Genomic DNA, 18289 nt, shown 5'->3' with positions numbered 1-18289 from the left:
TTGGGCAAAGAGATGTTGCATTTTGCTCCCTCTTTGGTTTCATAGAATCATAGAAGTTTACAACATGGAAACAGGCCCTTCGGCCCAACATGTCCATGTCGCCCAGTTTATACCACTAAGCTAGTCCCAATTGCCTGCACTTGGCCCATATCCCTCTATACCCATCTTACCCATGTAACTGTCCAAATGCTTTTTAAAAGACAAAATTGTACCGCCTCCACTACTGCCTCTGGCAGCTCGTCCCAGACACTCACCACCCTTTGAGTGAAAAAATTGCCCCTCTGGACCCTTTTGTATCTCTCCCCTCTCACCTTAAATCTATGTCCCCTCGTTATAGACTCCCCTACCTTTGGGAAAAGATTTTGACTATCTACCTTATCTATGCCCCTCATTATTTTATAGACTTCTATAAGATCACCCCGAAACCTCCTACTCTCCAGGGAAAAAAGTCTCAGTCTATCCAACCTCTCCCTATAAGTCAAACCATCAAGTCCCGGTAGCATCCTAGTAAATCTTTTCTGCACTCTTTCTAGTTTAATAATATCCTTTCTATAATAGGGTGACCAGAACTGTACACAGTATTCCAAGTGTGGCCTAACTAATGTCTTGTTCAACTTCAACAAGACATCCCAACTCCTGTATTCAATGTTCTGACCAAGTTGAATCAATGTTCTGATTCAACGGGTGTTGGACAGGCCCAATGGGCCCGACAGCCCGAAGCTGCTTTAACGCTGCACTAAATGAACAATCTCACTCCGAAGAATTGCTGGAATCTCGTGGGGGATTTTTTTTTTGGACCCGCAAAAAAAAAAAATCTGTTTTAGAGAAATCAGAACACTCAGCTCTGTCGTTTCTCCGACCCTCAAAGTTTGTTCTCTTTTTTTAACCCTTTCCCAGCCACACAACTTTCTCTGGTTTTGGAGGTTGCAGTCCTTGAGGCAGCTGCTAGAAGGAGCATGGAACAGCTCTGGTGATTTGCAGTTACCATTTCAAAAACACTTTTTTGGCTCCTTGCCTTAACTAGCTAGTGTGTTTTTAACATAGGAACAGGAGTAGGCCATTCAACCCCTCGAGCCTGTTCTGCATTCAATTTGATCATGGTTGGACCTGCATCTTAACTCTGTTTATTCACCTTTATTCCATATCCCTTGATACCCAAACCTAACAAAAATCTATCATTCTCTGTCTCGAAATTTTCAATTGTCCCAGCCTCAACAGCCTTTTGGGGAGAGAGTACCAGATTTCCACTGCCCTTTGTGTGAACATAGGAAATAGGAGCAGGAATAGGCTATACAGCCCCTCAAGCCTGCTTCGCCAATCAATAAGATCATGGCTAATCTTCGACCTCAACTCCACTTTCCCGCCTGATCCCTATATCCCTTGATTCCCTTTAAGTCCAAAAATCTGTCTATCCCGGCCTTGAATATACTCAATGGCTCATCATGCACAGCCCTCTGAGGTAGAGAATTCTAAAGATTCACAACCCTCTGAGTGAAGAAATTCCTTCTCATCTCAGGATAAGGGATCGGCCACTTAACACTTGGACTATGTCCCCAAGTTCTAGACCCTCCAGTCATGGGAAACAACTTCTCAGTATCTACCCTGTCAAGCCCCCTCAGAATCTTATGTTTCAATGAGATCACTTCTCATTCTTCTAAACTCCAGAGAGTATAGGCCCATTCTACTCAATCTCTCCTCATAGGACAACCCTCTCATCCCAGGAATCAATCTAGTGAACCTTCGTTGCACTGCCTCTAAGGCAAGTATATCCTTCCTTCGATAAGGAGACCAAAACTGTATTCATTTAGTATTCCAGGTGAGGTCTCACCAGTCCTGTGCAATTGTAGTAAGACTTCCTTAGTCTTGTGTGAAAAAGTGCTTCCTGATTTCACTCCTAACTGGCCTAGCTGTAATTTTAAGATTATGCCCTCTTGTTCCGGAATCCCCCACCAGAGGAAGTAACTTCTCTGCATTTACCCTATCAAATTCCTTAATCATTTTAAACACCTTGATTAACAGCTGGATTGGTATCGGGAACTTGCCACCATGCCCATCACCGGCACAAAGCCTACCACTTTGTCTCTTGCTGGCATGGTACGTTGACTTACAATGTTATTTTGCTCCCACTGCAACTTAAAGCTTAAAATTGACTGAAGTTATGAAGGAGTTAGCTGGTCTGAACAATTGGATTCATTGCTCTTGGGTTTGGATGGGAAAATGGACCAGGATTCTCACTCCTGGCCATTATCCCGTCTCCCTTGCTGAAAAGGTGCACATTTACGGATATTGGGGTCAGCTGTGATAACTCTGCAGCCGAATAGCCTTCTGACAGGTACCAGAGGGCAGCAGGCACACATGGAACTACACCCCAGTAATGTCTCAGTGCCTTCAATAGCGAGGGGGAGAATAAATTGGCAAATAGAAATGAAACCACATAAAAAGAAAAAATTGTTACTAGCAGGCATCTATTTTCTAGAAGTTTCTTACAAACCAATGTAGAGGAAATTATGAAAACAGCACATAGTCGAGTTACTAAGGAGTTAAAGACAGTGAGCCTACTCATTGAATGTATTTTACTGGTCCCTGTGCCATGTTTTTTCTTATGAAGAGGAAGTTGACCGCCAGCAACATTTTAAACAGATAACAGAAAGTGGTGTGTGCTAAAAGCTTTCGACAGCTGAGAGGCTTCGATAATGCAGCCACTTTGTTCTGAAAATAAAACCTATTGGCTCTCTTTCTATAAAATCAACATATATTGAAGGTGCACTTTTATTATCAGGCCTGGCTTTGTAATGCCGGATGGATAGTCCTTTTTATATTGCAAAAAAGTAGGGTAATGACAAGGAAATGAGAAACCAATATATATATATTTTTAAATATATGACCTAAGTGGTGGAAGAATCCTTCCTTCTCTATATGCGGTTAAGAATTGGCTGACGGGTTTCTTTCATAGTTACATTCTTGTCTTTTGTGTGCCTTAAGGCAGAGAAATTGTGGCAGGGTGCATTATTCAGAGAATATGAAATGGAATATTTAAGTGAACAATAGAGCAGACTTGCCTTCGAGGGATGGCACGCTGCTCATTAGTAAGTTAAGAATCTCCAGCCGCTAACGGAGTTCCACTGAAATGACTTTTGTTTTGAAATATGATCAAGGCCATGGGGTTTTTGTTTTCACAGAAAATGGGCAGAATCATGGAATATGATCCAAAACATGCATTTTAAGAAAAAAAATCATACAATCTCCTGGTAATAAAAGTGGAGTTGATTTATTCAGTTAACATAAATGAGTGGTCTAGATTATAGGGATTAGCAGTCCTTTTTGTATATTGTAGACCATGCAACTTGTTTGCCATTTTCAAGGGAAAATGGGCAACTTGGTTAGAAATCCCAGGATCCCATGTAGTAAAAGTGGAATGAAACTTATTCGGTCAACTGTGACTGTGATCTTAAAATTGAGAAGGGCGGGGGGGGGAGACGGACTAACCAATTGCTTGGCGTGTTGATCAGAGGAGCTAGTGGCCTACAAGCCTGCATTCAGCCATGTGCACACCTTGGGTGTGCTCCAACTGTCCATCTTTAACCCTTTTCTTTTTCTTATCTACAAGCTGCCTTTTGGAATATTATTTTGAGACATGGTGTTAGCTTTCACACACGTGCTGACGACACCTCACTCTACCTCTCTGGCGGCACCCTGACTCTTCGATCAAACAGCGCTGTCCAACTGATTAGGCCACATCAAGTCCTGGATGTGCAAGAACGTCCTTAAATTTGGAATTGATAAGACCAAAGGCCCACTGTTAAGTTCCTGCTGAAGAACCTCAGCGATATCCCCCAGGAAGCTTACTTAGACGGATCCAGATGCTGTACACCCTTGGCATTTTGTTTGATCCTGATTTTAGCTTCCAACTGTACATTCCAGCTACTGCCGAAACCACATATTTTCATCTCTGCAACAATGCCTGCTTCCATTATTATGTCATCCCCACTGCCAATGAAACACTTATTCACATCTTTATCACCTCTGAGCTCAAGTACTGCACACCCTAGTTGCTGGGCTCTTAGAGGTTCTACCCATGACAGATTGCAACTCATCCAAAACTCCATTATCACTGAAATGCTATGGGGCATTTCATTACAATAAGGGCGCTATATACAGTCTACAACATAGCCTAGAACATAGGAAAACATTCCAAGGCTCTTTGCAGAAGCACATTTGGACAAAAATTGACACCTTGCCAAAGAATTCCACTCCTGGGGGAAAGAAATAGAGTTACCGTTTCAGGTCTTTGACCTGAAATGTTAACTCTCTTTATTTCTCCACAGTTGCTGCCTGACTTGCTGAGCTTCTCCAGCATTTTCTGTTTTTATTTTAGATTTCCAGCATCCGCAGTAATTTGCTTTTGAATTCTACTCCTGATGATAATTTTGGTCATATTTTGTGCTTTAAAAAATTTGAATCATTCAATAGTTTGAATTAAATAATACAAATAATAGTAATGTGGGAATTCAGTGCTAAAAGTTTGAATTGTCAGATAATTTCAATTATGTGACTTTGAACTAAGAGTAGATGTAAAAGCAAGTTGTTATTGACTCTCATTCTAAATTTGCTACCTACAGCCCTGACTGCAATGGTTTTTTTGATAATCTGCTACTGGGAGAAAGAAATTCTAAAACATAAAAATAATTAATTCCTAAATGGCAAATAGAGACTAGTTTTCAAAGAAATTGAGCAAATGTCCCCTTTTTTTCAAAATTAAAAACAATTCAATAACCATGTTCATTGGACTCAAATGTTGGAAAATGTACCAAATAAATCTTTGTGCCTTCAATACTTGATACAAGTAATTGTGTCATTTTTCAACCAATACCTACAGGTTCAGTTAAAAGCTTATATCCCACTGCAGTTTCAATATAATTTGTTTTCATGTATATTTAGGACTTTTTTGAGCTGGAAGCTTTTTGAGGTTGTTACCAGATTTTCTTTTGAAGTTGTTGCTCAGCTAGGTTGGCATGTATGGTTTTATAAGTAGTTTGGTTTTATACTACTCCAAATCCTGTAGAGATAATCTAATGGGAAGTCTGGGATTATTTGAGAGGTGTCTAACCGATACTGACCTATTAGACTCTGCTGTATAACTTTTGCAGAATTACTGCACTGGACCTTGCATGTCTTTATTTAAGAGCATGTGGCTTACAACCAAAGTACATCCAAATGTTTTAGAATCAGTATGATAGGAATGAGAAGAATTCCTGATTGAAGGTCCTCTCTTCCCTTCCCCTCCCCTCCGAATTGAATTTGCTTGCTATATGAATCAGAGCTGTTCTTTTGACCACCTACATTGGATCATGGTACAGAGGAAAATCTGTCACATTTTGAGTGACCTGTCCTTGGAAAGTATTGGTGAATAATGTTCAGTTTGCATTTGGCCTGAATATTATGACAGTAATGTAAACCAGAGCTTTGAAGAGCCTCCATACTGAGAAAAAGATTGGTCTTGAGAGGAAGGTACATCTTTGTGCTTGACAAAGACCAGATAGCAGTGATGAGAAATCTGGTAGCACACTCTACCAATTTATGTTGCATTTCTTAAGTGCTAGCACTGAGATATGTGTTGAAACACATGACCTGTTTTGAATTCCTTCAATTTCTTATTCTGGAAGGGGCTGTTATGGGCTGGGATGGTATTGTACAATCCACCTGATCTACCTTCTCCTTGGCTGACATGCATTATCCCCAGGAGTGAGTCAAAATAGCTTATTATCCTGAGATTAGAATGGATGAAGATTTAGTTTAGGAAAACACTTGTACGCAGAGTGCAATTCCCACCCTACCCCATTCTTCAAAGTAGAAGCCAATTAATGTGAGTTAAGCTAACTCCTTAGTGTAAATGTGTCATTTATTTTATAAGCTTGGCACCAGAATAAAACCTTGTTTAAAAACTTTTTTTTAACATCGATAACTAGTTTTCCCTGGTCCCAGCAGAAGCTCAGACATCAGCAATGCTGCTCAGATCTCAAGAATAGGTTGGCTGTGCCCTTGAGATTGTAGCCATCAGGTTTGGATGCACACAAAACTCAAACTCTACCACAAATGCATCTGGCACTGGAGGCTAAACCTGGCATTGGGCAGAAGAGATGATGATTGATTGTTTATGATTATTGGACGAGATTTCTCCCTGTCTGCTTCTCTCTCTCTCTGTCTGGCTTGTCTGCCTCGCTGTGTCTGTCTCCCGCGCTTTGCTTTCATGGATACAATATTTCTTCCTAATTGAGCTCTCAATTATATTTACAGACCTTTACAGCCTGGTGTAACTCCCATCTCCGCAAGGCAGGCACACAGATCGAGAGCATCGAGGAGGATTTTCGAGATGGCCTCAAACTCATGCTTCTCTTGGAAGTTATTTCTGGTAGGTTTGTTTAGTGTTCTAGGTCCATGCCATCACTTAGAGTACTAATAAATCTCCGCTGTCTGACTCTGTAATGGCATCAATCTAGGAATCATGTATTGGTGCCCTCTTGTTAAATGAGGACGAATGGCCTCTACCTGTAGTTTGACAAAACTCTGGAGTGACTCTGTTTATTGCTTTTCAATCAATATAGCTGTTCTGGGTTTTAATTTACGTACCCTGTACTATGATCCCCACTGCATCTGCTGTCACCCATGGCTGAATCTAGTGTGCTGGCATCCTGACATTACAAGATCTTCCAGTTATCCTCAGTGCAGCTCAACTGCCTTCGTTCAGTAGCTGGGCTCTTTTAGGCAGTTGATCTGCAGTATCCTGATGAGATGTTGTTTAAAGTGGAAGCAGCTGCTTGAGGGCTTTGGGGAGTTGTAGTGTTTTTCGCTCATGTTACTCCAAGTATGATGAGCTTCCTCTGAGACGGGCATCACTTGCTATGTGAGAAATATCAAGAGGAAAATTTCACTTTGGGATCTGGATGGAGTGAAATTTCAGATTATATGGAGACAAACATGGGGCAGGTAGAGAGTAGCTTTGATGAAACATATTATACTATTTAATATTTAATGTTATTTACTTTTAACTCCAACTTTTTTTTATTTAGCCATGTATAGGCTTGATAAGTTAGGAGACGGCTACCTGGTTCGAATTTCAGTCTGTGAGATTGTGAAATGTCAGGTATTTGAACTGTTCAGATTGATGATACTTATAGTAGTATATCCTGTGGGTGGTGGGGCTGCTGCTTTAGCTTATCTGCCTCTTCGTTATAGCCCGTAACAGACTTGTTCCCGTTTGTTCTTGGATCTCCATTCACACCTCATCTAGCCGTTGGATGAAAAGAAGTGAAGTTTTCCCACTCTTGGTTTGGATTGGGATTGGGGAGTGGGGGTGGTGGAGAAGGCAGGAGGAGAATGGAGAAGACACATCTTAGCCCCATGTAAACCTGCTTCTTCATATGGACATACAGAATCAACAACTCTGACATCAGTGTTCTGGAGGTGTTCTTCACCTGGACTGTACTGTTGTGTGTACCAGATTAATGGGCCTTGGGAAAGAATAAGGGTGGGGGAGGGGGATTTAAACATATAGTAAACACAAAATTACTTAAATATTATAATATATGCATATTTATTTGCCATTAACAGGTGAACGCTTAGCCAAACCAGAAAGAGGGAAGATGCGTGTACATAAGATATCGAATGTCAACAAAGCCCTGGATTTTATCGCCAGCAAGGGGGTGAAACTTGTTTCCATTGGAGCTGAAGGTAGGAACACGAAGAAAGCAGAATCCAGATTTCTGTAGCCATATCAAAGTACAGAGGGGCCATGGTTACAGGTGCCGTAAAGTGAACATTACCCTGAATGTAACTCCTATCATCCCAGGCAGTGGAATCCTTTATATAGTCCTATCACTGGCTGTAAAGAGGAAAGATTTTCCATTACCCCACAACTATCATAACTCAGCTTAGCTAACAACACATTTGGACAGGAAACTTGAAGCAGCTTTTATACTGACACTTGTTTAGTTTGAATTCCATGGGGACTGGAATCATTGTGCCAGCTCACTTCAATTACACTACCCAACCCTGACCTGACTCCCAGCAGCAGAATTTAGACCCATGAGAAACTACAACGTGGTAAGTAGCAGAGCCTGCTTTAATTAGAGATATTTAATAATTCCAGTGACACAGGCACATGTGACTCACTCACGCTTTCCATCTCACATTTTCTCTCCCTCTCCCTCGCTAACTCGCCATCTCTTATATGGAATTTTAACTGGGTATGATTTGAATCACAGTGACCATTTTGCCTGTGCAATGTACATGACATGAAGGATTATCTGTAAGACCTTTACCATCCCATTGTCATGCCCTCTGCTCCTCAATACCAAATAGTCTGAGGTGTAATCCTGGCAGCATTGTTACTGCTGGACGTGTGACCCTTTTGCATGCTGTTGGGATTTTGTTGGCAGCTCCGACACTCTGATGAATGCCAGACAGGGCCGGTCTGCACTCCCCCTGGTGCTCATAAAGCACAAACCCATGGGTTTATTGGTTTGGATCTGGTCAACCGTGGATTTTAGATTTTGACCAATTTCTCTGTCGATAGGTGCTTTCCACTGACTTTGTTTTGCTTTTTATATTTATTTACAATACAGTAACAGCATAATGAAGAAATGTCAAATTATTCATTGAAGTCTACACTCGTATAGCACCATGTAACATTTCAACGTATTTGTGTAAAACTTAACGTGTAGCCATAGTAACTCATGAGGCTGTGGAATTGTGTGTAACTGCAATTACCACATTCCACTGATAGTGATTTGACTGTTACTGCTGCTCCCTCTCTCTTACACCTGGTTGACTTGCAGCATTCTTGCCATAATTGTAACTAGCCGTTAAAATAACAGGAAGTTGTCCACTCCCAATACATGGGTCCCTCACAGTCCATGGCACTACTAAGTATAAACCTACTGCTCTGTGTTGCGACAACAGTGGGAATCCCTTTTTTTTTTTTTGCTGTGTCTTCCAATCTGTCACCAGTACTCTGAATTGCCTGGGCTGCCTTGTAAATACGCTGAGTTACTTCAGAGGAGCAGCATGTTTCCGGCATGGAGCTAAACAGCATCATGACATACATATGAAGGATGCACAGGGTCGGTTAAGCATCTATTCCTGGCACACAAGAAAGATAGATCTTGCATTTATATAGTGCCTTTCACGACCTCAAGATGTGTCAAAGCGATTTATAGCTAATGAAGTACTTTTGAAATGTAGTCATTGTTGTATTGTCGGGAAGCACGGCAGACAATTTGCACAAAGCAAAGTCCCACAGACAGCAATGTGATAATGACCAGATAAGATTTTTTTTTTTAGTGATGTTGGTTGAGGAATAAATATTGGACAGGACACTGGGGAGAACTGCCCTGCTGTTGTTTGAATAGTGGCATGGGATCTATTACATCCACCTGCAAAGGCAGGTGGGATCTCAGAGTGGGACTTGAATCCATGACCTTCTGATTCAGGTGAGCTACCACTGGACTCGAGGCTGACACCTTAGAGATATTTTGCAAGACGTCTAAACAGCAATTTTAGTTCATAATGTTTCAGACTAAATTGTGGAGGTTGGGTGATCAGTAGGGAGGAGGGGACATGTTGTAGTCTGACTGAAATCAATTTTAAAGAGACTGCAGCGCATGTGCATGTGTATGTATTTTTAAAAATTGAGTAGTCTTGTGGTGAGAATGAGGTGAAATGTGAGGACTGTCGCCTAACCTTGGCAGTATCATCGATTTAACCGTATTCATTGCATCGAACTGGATTAAGCTCCAGCCTAAAAATAACGGAACATTTTACGAGTCTTCTAAATCTGGTTGGGCATCTTATTCTATCTATGATACCAGGGCTTTGCTAGTCTGAGTGATCAAGATAGGTCTCTCTATAAGCTGCCCATTGAAACATTTGGACTCCATTCATTGCATCCCCAGATTAACATGCCTGACTGGTTTGGAGGAATCATGCATGCACCACTCCTACTCCATATTGCAGCACATTTGTGTTTCAGTGCAACATTCAATAACGCTGCCCTGTCTTCCTGGACGTTTTGAAGAGGAAACTGTACGGTGGCTGGTCTGAAATAATTCATTCCTTCCCCTCCCAGAACAACACTCCCTGTCATCTATCCTCCTTTCTTTTAATCTGTAATTAAAAGTGACTTTATTTTGCACTGTTGCTTCCATTGAGCAGCTGGTTCATTAATGATGGAACATCAATGCTGTGTGGATCCGATTTGTTTTCAACATATTGGGTATTGCAAGTCTCCAAGCATGTTGTAGCTTGCCATGTGTTGCAGTAGCTGCTGGCCTCTTGTTTCTTAGGCTGCTTTTAAATGAATTGAAAAGAGATACAGTAAGTCCAGGTGGTGCAGATGCAGCAGTTCATCCAATCCTCTCCAGATGTGCTCCGTTAGTCCCACTGTCTGGACTTCTACCATTTCACTTCAGTACATTTTAGCAGTTTTTCCTTGGACAAAAAAAGTGCATTTTCTTTGACTATAAGGAGGAAAATTTACTGAGCCTAAAGCAAAATGCTAATCTGTTCATTGTTGTGACTTGCTAGAATCTGCTCTTATGTTATGGTTACTCATTACCTTTTTTTCTTCTCAATGGGATGGGGATGGAAATGACTTGTTGCCTTGAGATTATTTTAGTGAAGACTCTGCATGTTGCTCCTGCCCCCTTGCAATTCCCTGCCTTTCTGAAGGCATGGTCACTGACTGCCTCCAGGTACCTCATTCAATTGGCTGTTCTTCATGCACGAGCTTAAGCACTTGGTGTCAGAAAGATACTTGCTCATGAGAGGACATCGCAGGCAAGGTCAATCCTGTGTTCGTCTGATGTACACACGTACATTTCTAATCCCCAGCCTGTGCTGAGTTACTCGATCTCAGTCCAGGCAGTGCTTGGGGTGCTACAGTCGGCTTCCGATAGTGGAAAAATCTGCCAGTTTCCCCAATCCTGATTTCCTATCCCGCAGTCCTTGCTGGGTGCTGCGTGTGTATGTTTTGTTGGCTGAGGAAAGGATTGGGCTCAGCTGTGTTGCATCATCAAACACCCTTTGTTATCACAGCAGTTTTGTCTCAGCTCACAGGTGACTAACGATCACCTTGGGACAGACACTGCAGGGCTTCTGGCACATGTACCCCAACAAGAGTCAATGCCTTCAGGAGGAGTACAGAGAGGGGGGAAAAGAGAAAATTGAGGTGAAAAACTGTTGCTTTCCTACACAATTTAAAAGATGCAGCAAGTATGAGCCACCTGCTAGTTTCATAACTCTTCTCAATCTCCTCTCACCCTGGGTCTTTTGCAGATCTGTTGAAGTCAATATGGCTCAATGGTTTTTAAAACTTTATTTTAAGCAGGGGAACTCCCTGCAAGTGTTGACTCACTCCCAGGAGAAGCCCCTTTCATAACTCCAGAAAGATAAGTGTCAGTTACCCAGAGGATAGAAGTCCTATCATTGCAGAAAATGCTGATCAATCATATACAGCAACAGATCTAACTGTGCTGGTAACTCAACAAGTATAGAAATCTAATAAATCCAGCATCTCCTCAAGTCCCCGAGAGTCCAGGGCCCTCGGTTGAAGCCCTATGATGTACAAACCTATTCCCCGTGATCTGTCAAAGATTCTCAATACTGTTGTACACTGTGTGAGAAAGTAATTCTTGCTCTTATGGGAAGTGGCAAGTGCCATCAGTACTTCCTGATTGTAATTGTAACACAAAACAAAGTGAAAGAGGAGATGGATTCAGACACTTGGTGGTGAAAGAGCACTGTCAGCAGATGAGCTCAAACGAAGATGAGATCTATCCCTACTGCCTTTTGTTAACGACTTGACTGAGTTTTTAATGACAAGGTTTGTACTTGAGGCTCTTGCAGTAAGGAGATTAATGATGGCTGGTGGGGGAAGAAGGGCCCCCTCCTGTCATTTCTCATATGCACAGCTAAAAGTTCAAACACAGCACCTTTTCCTTGAAGTGGCTGAGACATTAAAGAGAATTATTTTTAAAAGTAGTTTTTTATGTTGCCGGCCTATCTGAACCATTTCGGTCTTTCACCACCGCCCCAACCTCCCACCACCTCCACCTCCACCACCAAACAAAATCAGAGATGATGCATGGCCAGAAACCTAGTTACAAGCTATGGCTGTTGCCACTGTACTTCTGAAACTGCTCTGCAAAGTAAGCAGCATGAACTAGAGTATCAAACATGTGTGTAATCTGCTGAATGAAGGCATTGTTCTACGTTTACGTGAGTTCTGATGGGGATCTTGCTAGGAAGTTTTCAGTGCGAGCTAGCTAGGAAAATTCACCACACAGCACTTCAAACTTTTACTTGGAGAATTTCAAGTAATTTTAAGGGGGGTTGATTGAGGGTCTTGAGACTGAATAGTACAGAAAGGGTTAAATATTCAGGTTATGACAGAAGTGAAGTATGTATGATCTTCCTTGAAGACCTGACTAATAGAATGATATGTAATGTGTGTGAGGGCCACAGCATGTTATGTAGAAAATTGCTGTGAAAATGGAGGAGTGGACCATTTTGGGATGGTAACTTGGCATTTTCTTGTGTGGATATCAGATCTGTAATAACTGCAATGAGCGTGCGTGCCTTTGGACTCCAGAGGCTTCACTGAAGATGATGCTGTTCCTTTTAGCATTGCTCATGGTACTGTGTCTATAACATTCATTACTGTCATTTCCTTCATGAAGAGCTGGAACACTTGTCGTGTTTCCAATGTACATTACAGTACTTCCCTCTAGTGTGCCCCTGCTATTGAACAATAGAAGCCCCAGAGGCCATTCAAAAATTCATCATGCTCCAGGCAGGTCCATTTTTCAGATGTATATACTCGATGCTCATTAACGGGAGAGAAGGAAATGAGCTGTTGTGAGTCCCTGTGTGATATCGTTACCCAACAGTTACAAGTTGCTGGCCAAAATATTATCTGACAAATGACTCACTTACTTGGACACAGTGTTGAGCAGACTGTGTTCTGAAGACTTTACAGACCAAAATGTAATGTTCAGTACATCAGTGGATTGTGGCTGGATCCTTGCAGCATCCCCGACCTTTGTATGTTTTACAAAAAGAAAGTTGGTCCAATAATTTTTTTTAAAAAAAATTATATTTGTGAATTTTGATTTTGCCAAAGTGAGCTACACCTGTAGTAAAATTAAATACACCCTCCCTCGGCCCCCAACATCGAGGACTCTGTACAGGTGAAACTTTCCCCAACATGCCCTATTTTTTGAGCCAATTTCCCCTTTCTACTCTTTCTTGGGGGGAGGGGGGAGAAAAAAACTCAGAGGCGGCGACTCCTTGCTTGGGTGCAATTTCACATCTGCCAGGAACCCTCTAATATTGCAGCCTAGTGGTCTTTCTTCATTATAGAATTAACAGCACAGAAACAGGCCCATCTGCTTTATGCTCCACATGAGTCTCCTCCCACCACTTTTCATCTAACCCTATCAGCATACCCTTCCTCTCCCTCATGTGCTTATCAAACTTCCCCTTAAATGCATCTGTTATTCGCTTCAACTACTCCTTGTGGTAGCGAGTTCCACATTCTAACCACTCTTTGGGTAAAGACGTTTCTCCTGCATTCCCTATTGGATTTATTAATGATTATCTTATATTTATGGCCCCTAGTTTTGGTCTCCCCCACAAGTGGAAACATCTTCTCTACATATACCCTATCAAACCCTTTCATAATTTTAAAGACCTCGATCAGGTCACCCCTCAGCCTTCTCTTCTTTTAGCCTTCATCTGTGAGTTTAGAAGGTGATTGCTGGCAGGCTATTTGGTTGTGGTTGTTGAAGGCATCACAGCCTAATTTCAGCCTTTCCTCCTGCAATGTCTATACACACGTGTTTTCCAGTAGGGATAATGATCAGGGACAGAAAACCTGATCGACTTTTTTTATTCTCCCCTCCTCCCCCTTTCCCGACCCAGGCACGCACATGCCAATTATCACCCCAACTGAAACCAGCCAACTCCGCGCAGGCCACGAATCAAACTTGTGGCCCTCCTGGTTGGTGTAACACAGTTACCAATTGTCAAGGATCTCCCATCAATTTCAGTCTCCATAACCCACCAGGGTAAACGCTCGCCATGTGTGCCATTGCCAAATATGGTTTGGGTCTGCAGCTGTTACTGTAATCTAGATCCGGTCTGCCTGCAGGGCCAAAAAGATTTTTTTACTTCAAAACCTTTTTTAAAAAAGAACAAGAAGCTTAACTTCTGCACTGGCTTCCACTTTTCCCAGCTATTCTGCCAGAAAAGTAGCTGACAACAATAGCCAAAGAAACCAATCTTGCTCCGTGTTGCTCTATGGTGCTGCGTGTCTGCGAGGCAGCAGTCATGTACTACAAAATAGCAGACAGTTTGGTAACCAGATAACAATGCTTCACTATGCTTCACGAGTCATCCGGTTGGGTTCTGGCAAAACCACCAACTGGAGAATGGAGCAATGTCGTCAGTCGGTTTCCTTGCAACAATGAGAGGTGTGGGACCAAGTATCCCAAGATCAGAAGACTGACGTTTATATAAGGACTATAATAGTCCTTATTTTGATAGAACAAGCCACAATGCAAATAGCATTAGACTATCTCTGTGCCAAAACTTAACTTTTCTGTAAGTAATTGGTGCCTTTTAAGGTGACCACGTATTGATACTGCCTGAGGCTGAAAACCAGTCTACAAACATGTACCAGTGGACCTGCTGTTTTCACAACATCTGCATTACAGGGGTCTTGATGTTGGCTTCCTTTTACTCCTAGGCATTTTATACCAAACTTGGCATCAACTAGCCACTAGTTCTTGATTTACCTCACCTTCGCTATCCTGCTGATTTTAACCTTGCACTATGGGGCTTGCCGTTTACCTAAGTTTCTCAAGTCATTTTTCTGTTGAAAATGGCCCAATTTTCAGGTTAATGTCAGTCTCCAAGTAGGGTGATACTTGGACACATTCTTGTGTTCGAATAGAATGCAGTTAATAACTCTTATTGCAGCTGATGATTTGGACCAGCCCTGTCTGTAAAAATGCGATTTCTGTTAGGGACATTAGGTCATACTAGGTCACTTCCTGTATAGGAGCCATACATCCGCAGCCATAGCAATACTTGCCAAAACTGGAAACCCTAATGAACTACACTGCCCATGATAGAGATTGTTTGTTTTATTCCTCTTCATTCTTACTCTGAGCTTGCATTGATCCCCAGTACCAGGTAGGTTGTTAATAATAATTTCCTCTATCGAGTGCAGCAGAGGTCTGCTCAGTTACACCTTGTTATACTCATCGCTCCTCAGTTTGACTCAGTGGTAGCATTCACTCTCATGAGTTAGAAGGTCGTGGGTTCGAGCCCAGAGCGCCGTCTTTTGGAGGAGACATTAAATCGAGGCCCCGTCTGCCTGCTCAAGGGAACGTAAAAGACTCCATGGCACTATTTGAAGATGAGTAGGGGGTTATCCCAGTGTTCTCCTCAGCCAACTCCATCAAAAGCAGATGAACATTGTCACTTTTTTTTATTCGTTCACGGGATGTGGGCGTCGCTGGCAAGGCCGGCATTTATTGCCCATCCCTAATTGCCCTCGAGAAGGTGGTGGTGAGCCGCCTTCTTGAACCGCTGCAGTCCGTGTGGTGACGGTTCTCCCACAGTGCTGTTAGGAAGGGAGTTCCAGGATTTTGACCCAGCGACAATGAAGGAACGGCGATATATTTCCAAGTCGGGATGGTGTGTGACTTGGAGGGGAACGTGCAGGTGGTGTTGTTCCTATGCGCCTGCTGCCCTTGTCCTTCTAGGTGGTAGAGGTCGCGGGTTTGGGAGGTGCTGTCGAAGAAGCCTTGGCGAGTTGCTGCAGTGCATCCTGTGGATGGTGCACACTGCAGCCACAGTGCGCCGGTGGTGAAGGGAGTGAATGTTTAGTGTGGTGGATGGGGTGCCAATCAAGCGGGCTACTTTACCTTGGATGGTGTCGAGCTTCTTGAGTGTTGTTGGAGCTGCACTCATCCAGGCAAGTGGAGAGTATTCCATCACACTCCTGACTTGTGCCTTGTAGATGGTGGAAAGGCTTTGGGGAGTCAGGAGGTGAGTCACTCGCCGCAGAATACCCAGCCTCTGACCTGCTCTCGTAGCCACAGTATTTATATGGCTGGTTCAGTTAAGTTTCTGGTCAATGGTGACCCCCAGGATGTTGATGGTGGGGGATTCGGCGATGGTAATGCCGTTGAACGTCAAGGGGAGGTGGTTAGATGGTTGGGCCTGGGACACTGCCCTGAGGAACGAACTCCTGCAGCAATGCCCTGGGGCTGAGATGATTGACCTCCAACAACCACTACCATCTACCTTTGTGCTAGGTATGACTCCAGCCACTGGAGAGTTTTCCCCCTGATTCCCATTGACTTCAATTTTACGAGGGCTCCTTGGTGCCACACTCGGTCAAATGCTGCCTTGATGTCAAGGGCAGTCACTCTCACCTCACCTCTGGAATTCAGCTCTTTTGTCCATGTTTGGACCAAGGCTGTAATGAGGTCTGGAGCCGAGTGGTCCTGGCGGAACCCAAACTGAGCATCGGTGAGCAGGTTATTGGTGAGTAAGTACCGCTTGATAGCACTGTCGACGACACCTTCCATCGCTTTGCTGATGATTGAGAGTAGACTGATGGGGCGGTAATTGGCCGGATTGGATTTGTCCTGCTTTTTGTGGACAGGACATACCTGGGCAATTTTCCACATTGTCGGGTAGATGCCAGTGTTGTAGCTGTACTGGAACAGCTTGGCTAGAGGCGCAGCTAGTTCTGGAGTATAAGTCTTCAGCACTACAGCTGGGATGTTGTCGGGGCCCATAGCCTTTGTTGTATCCAGTGCACTCAGCCATTTCTTGATATCACGTGGAGTGAATCGAATTGGCCGAAGACTGGCTTCCGTGATGGTGGGGATATCGGGAGGAGGCTGAGATGGATCATCCACTCGGCACTTCTGGCTGAAGATGGTTGCAAATGCTTCAGCCTTGTCTTTTGCACTCACGTGCTGGACTCCGCCATCATTGAGAATGGGGATGTTTGCAGAGCCTCCTCCTCCTGTTAGTTGTTTAATTGTCCACCACCATTCACGACTGGATGTGGCAGGACTGCAGAGCTTTGATCTGATCCGTTGGTTGTGGAATCGCTTAGCTCTGTCTATAGCATGTTGCTTCCGCTGTTTAGCATGCATGTAGTCCTGAGTTGTAGCTTCACCAGGTTGGCACCTCATTTTTAGGTACACCTGGTGCTGCTCCTGGCATGCTCTTCTGCACTCCTCATTTGAACCAGGGTTGATCCCCTGGCTTGTTGGTAATGGTAGAGTGAGGAATATGCCAGGCCATGAGGTTACAGATTGTGCTGGAATACAATTCTGCTGCTGCTGATGGCCCACAGCGCCTCATGGATGCCCAGTTTTGAGCTGCTAGATCTGTTCTGAATCTATCCCATTTAGCACGGTGGTAGTGCCACACGACACGTTGGATGGTGTCCTCAGTGCGAAGACGGGACTTCATCTCCACGAGGACTGTGCGGTGGTCACTCCTACCAATACTGTCATGGACATATGCATTTGCGACAGGTAGATTGGTGAGGACGAGGTCAAGTAAGTTTTTCCCTCGTGTTGGTTCGCTCACCACCTGCCGCAGGCCCAGTCTAGCAGCTGTGTCATTCAGGACTCGGTCAGTAGTGGTGCTACCGAGCCACTCTTGGTGATGGACATTGAAGTCCCCCACCCAGAGTACATTTTGTGCCCTAGCTACCCTCAGTGCTTCCTCCAAGTGGTGCTCAACATGGAGGAGGACTGATTCATCAGCTGAGGGAGGACGGTAGATGGTAATCAGCAGGAGGTTTGTAGGATCTTACTGTGCACAATTAGCTGCCATGTTTGCCTATATAACATGATGTGGAGATGCCGGTGATGGACTGGGGTTGACAATTGTAAACAATTTTACAACACCAATTTATAGTCCAGCAATTTTATTTTAAATTCACAAGCTTTCGGAGGCTTCCTCCTTCCTCAGGTGAACGAAATGAAATCCTCGAAATGAAATCGCATTTATAATTCACAGAACAATGCTTGGTGATTACAGACAGTTTTTTCAACTGCCCGTTGCCAAGGCAATCAGTGTGCAGACAGACAGGTGTTACCTGCAAGGTCTCAGAATATACAAATCACCAAAAAAAAACAACAAACAAAAAAAAACAGAGATAGAGAGGTAGAAACATAGAAAAGACAGCATCTGA

The 18289-nt window shown here is 43.3% G+C and overlaps 1 protein-coding gene across 5 annotated transcripts in view; it reads left to right on the top strand.

Moving 5' to 3' along the window:
• The window catches only part of actn1 (actinin, alpha 1), a 164157-nt gene that overhangs the window by 65607 nt on the left and 80261 nt on the right, over positions 1 to 18289 (top strand). For all 5 annotated transcript variants that reach the window (XM_067991303.1, XM_067991304.1, XM_067991301.1 and 2 more), the window contains exons 2-3: positions 6295 to 6409; positions 7609 to 7728. In XM_067991303.1, the coding sequence (XP_067847404.1) occupies positions 6295 to 6409; positions 7609 to 7728 (235 nt within the window). The remainder of the gene's footprint in view (positions 1 to 6294; positions 6410 to 7608; positions 7729 to 18289) is intronic.

This window comes from Heptranchias perlo, chromosome 10, assembly GCF_035084215.1.
Source record: "Heptranchias perlo isolate sHepPer1 chromosome 10, sHepPer1.hap1, whole genome shotgun sequence".
Classification (NCBI taxonomy): Eukaryota; Metazoa; Chordata; class Chondrichthyes; order Hexanchiformes; family Hexanchidae; genus Heptranchias; species Heptranchias perlo.
The sequence above is the reverse complement of the archived record's forward strand: the minus strand, read 5'-3'. Positions and strand labels throughout refer to the sequence as shown.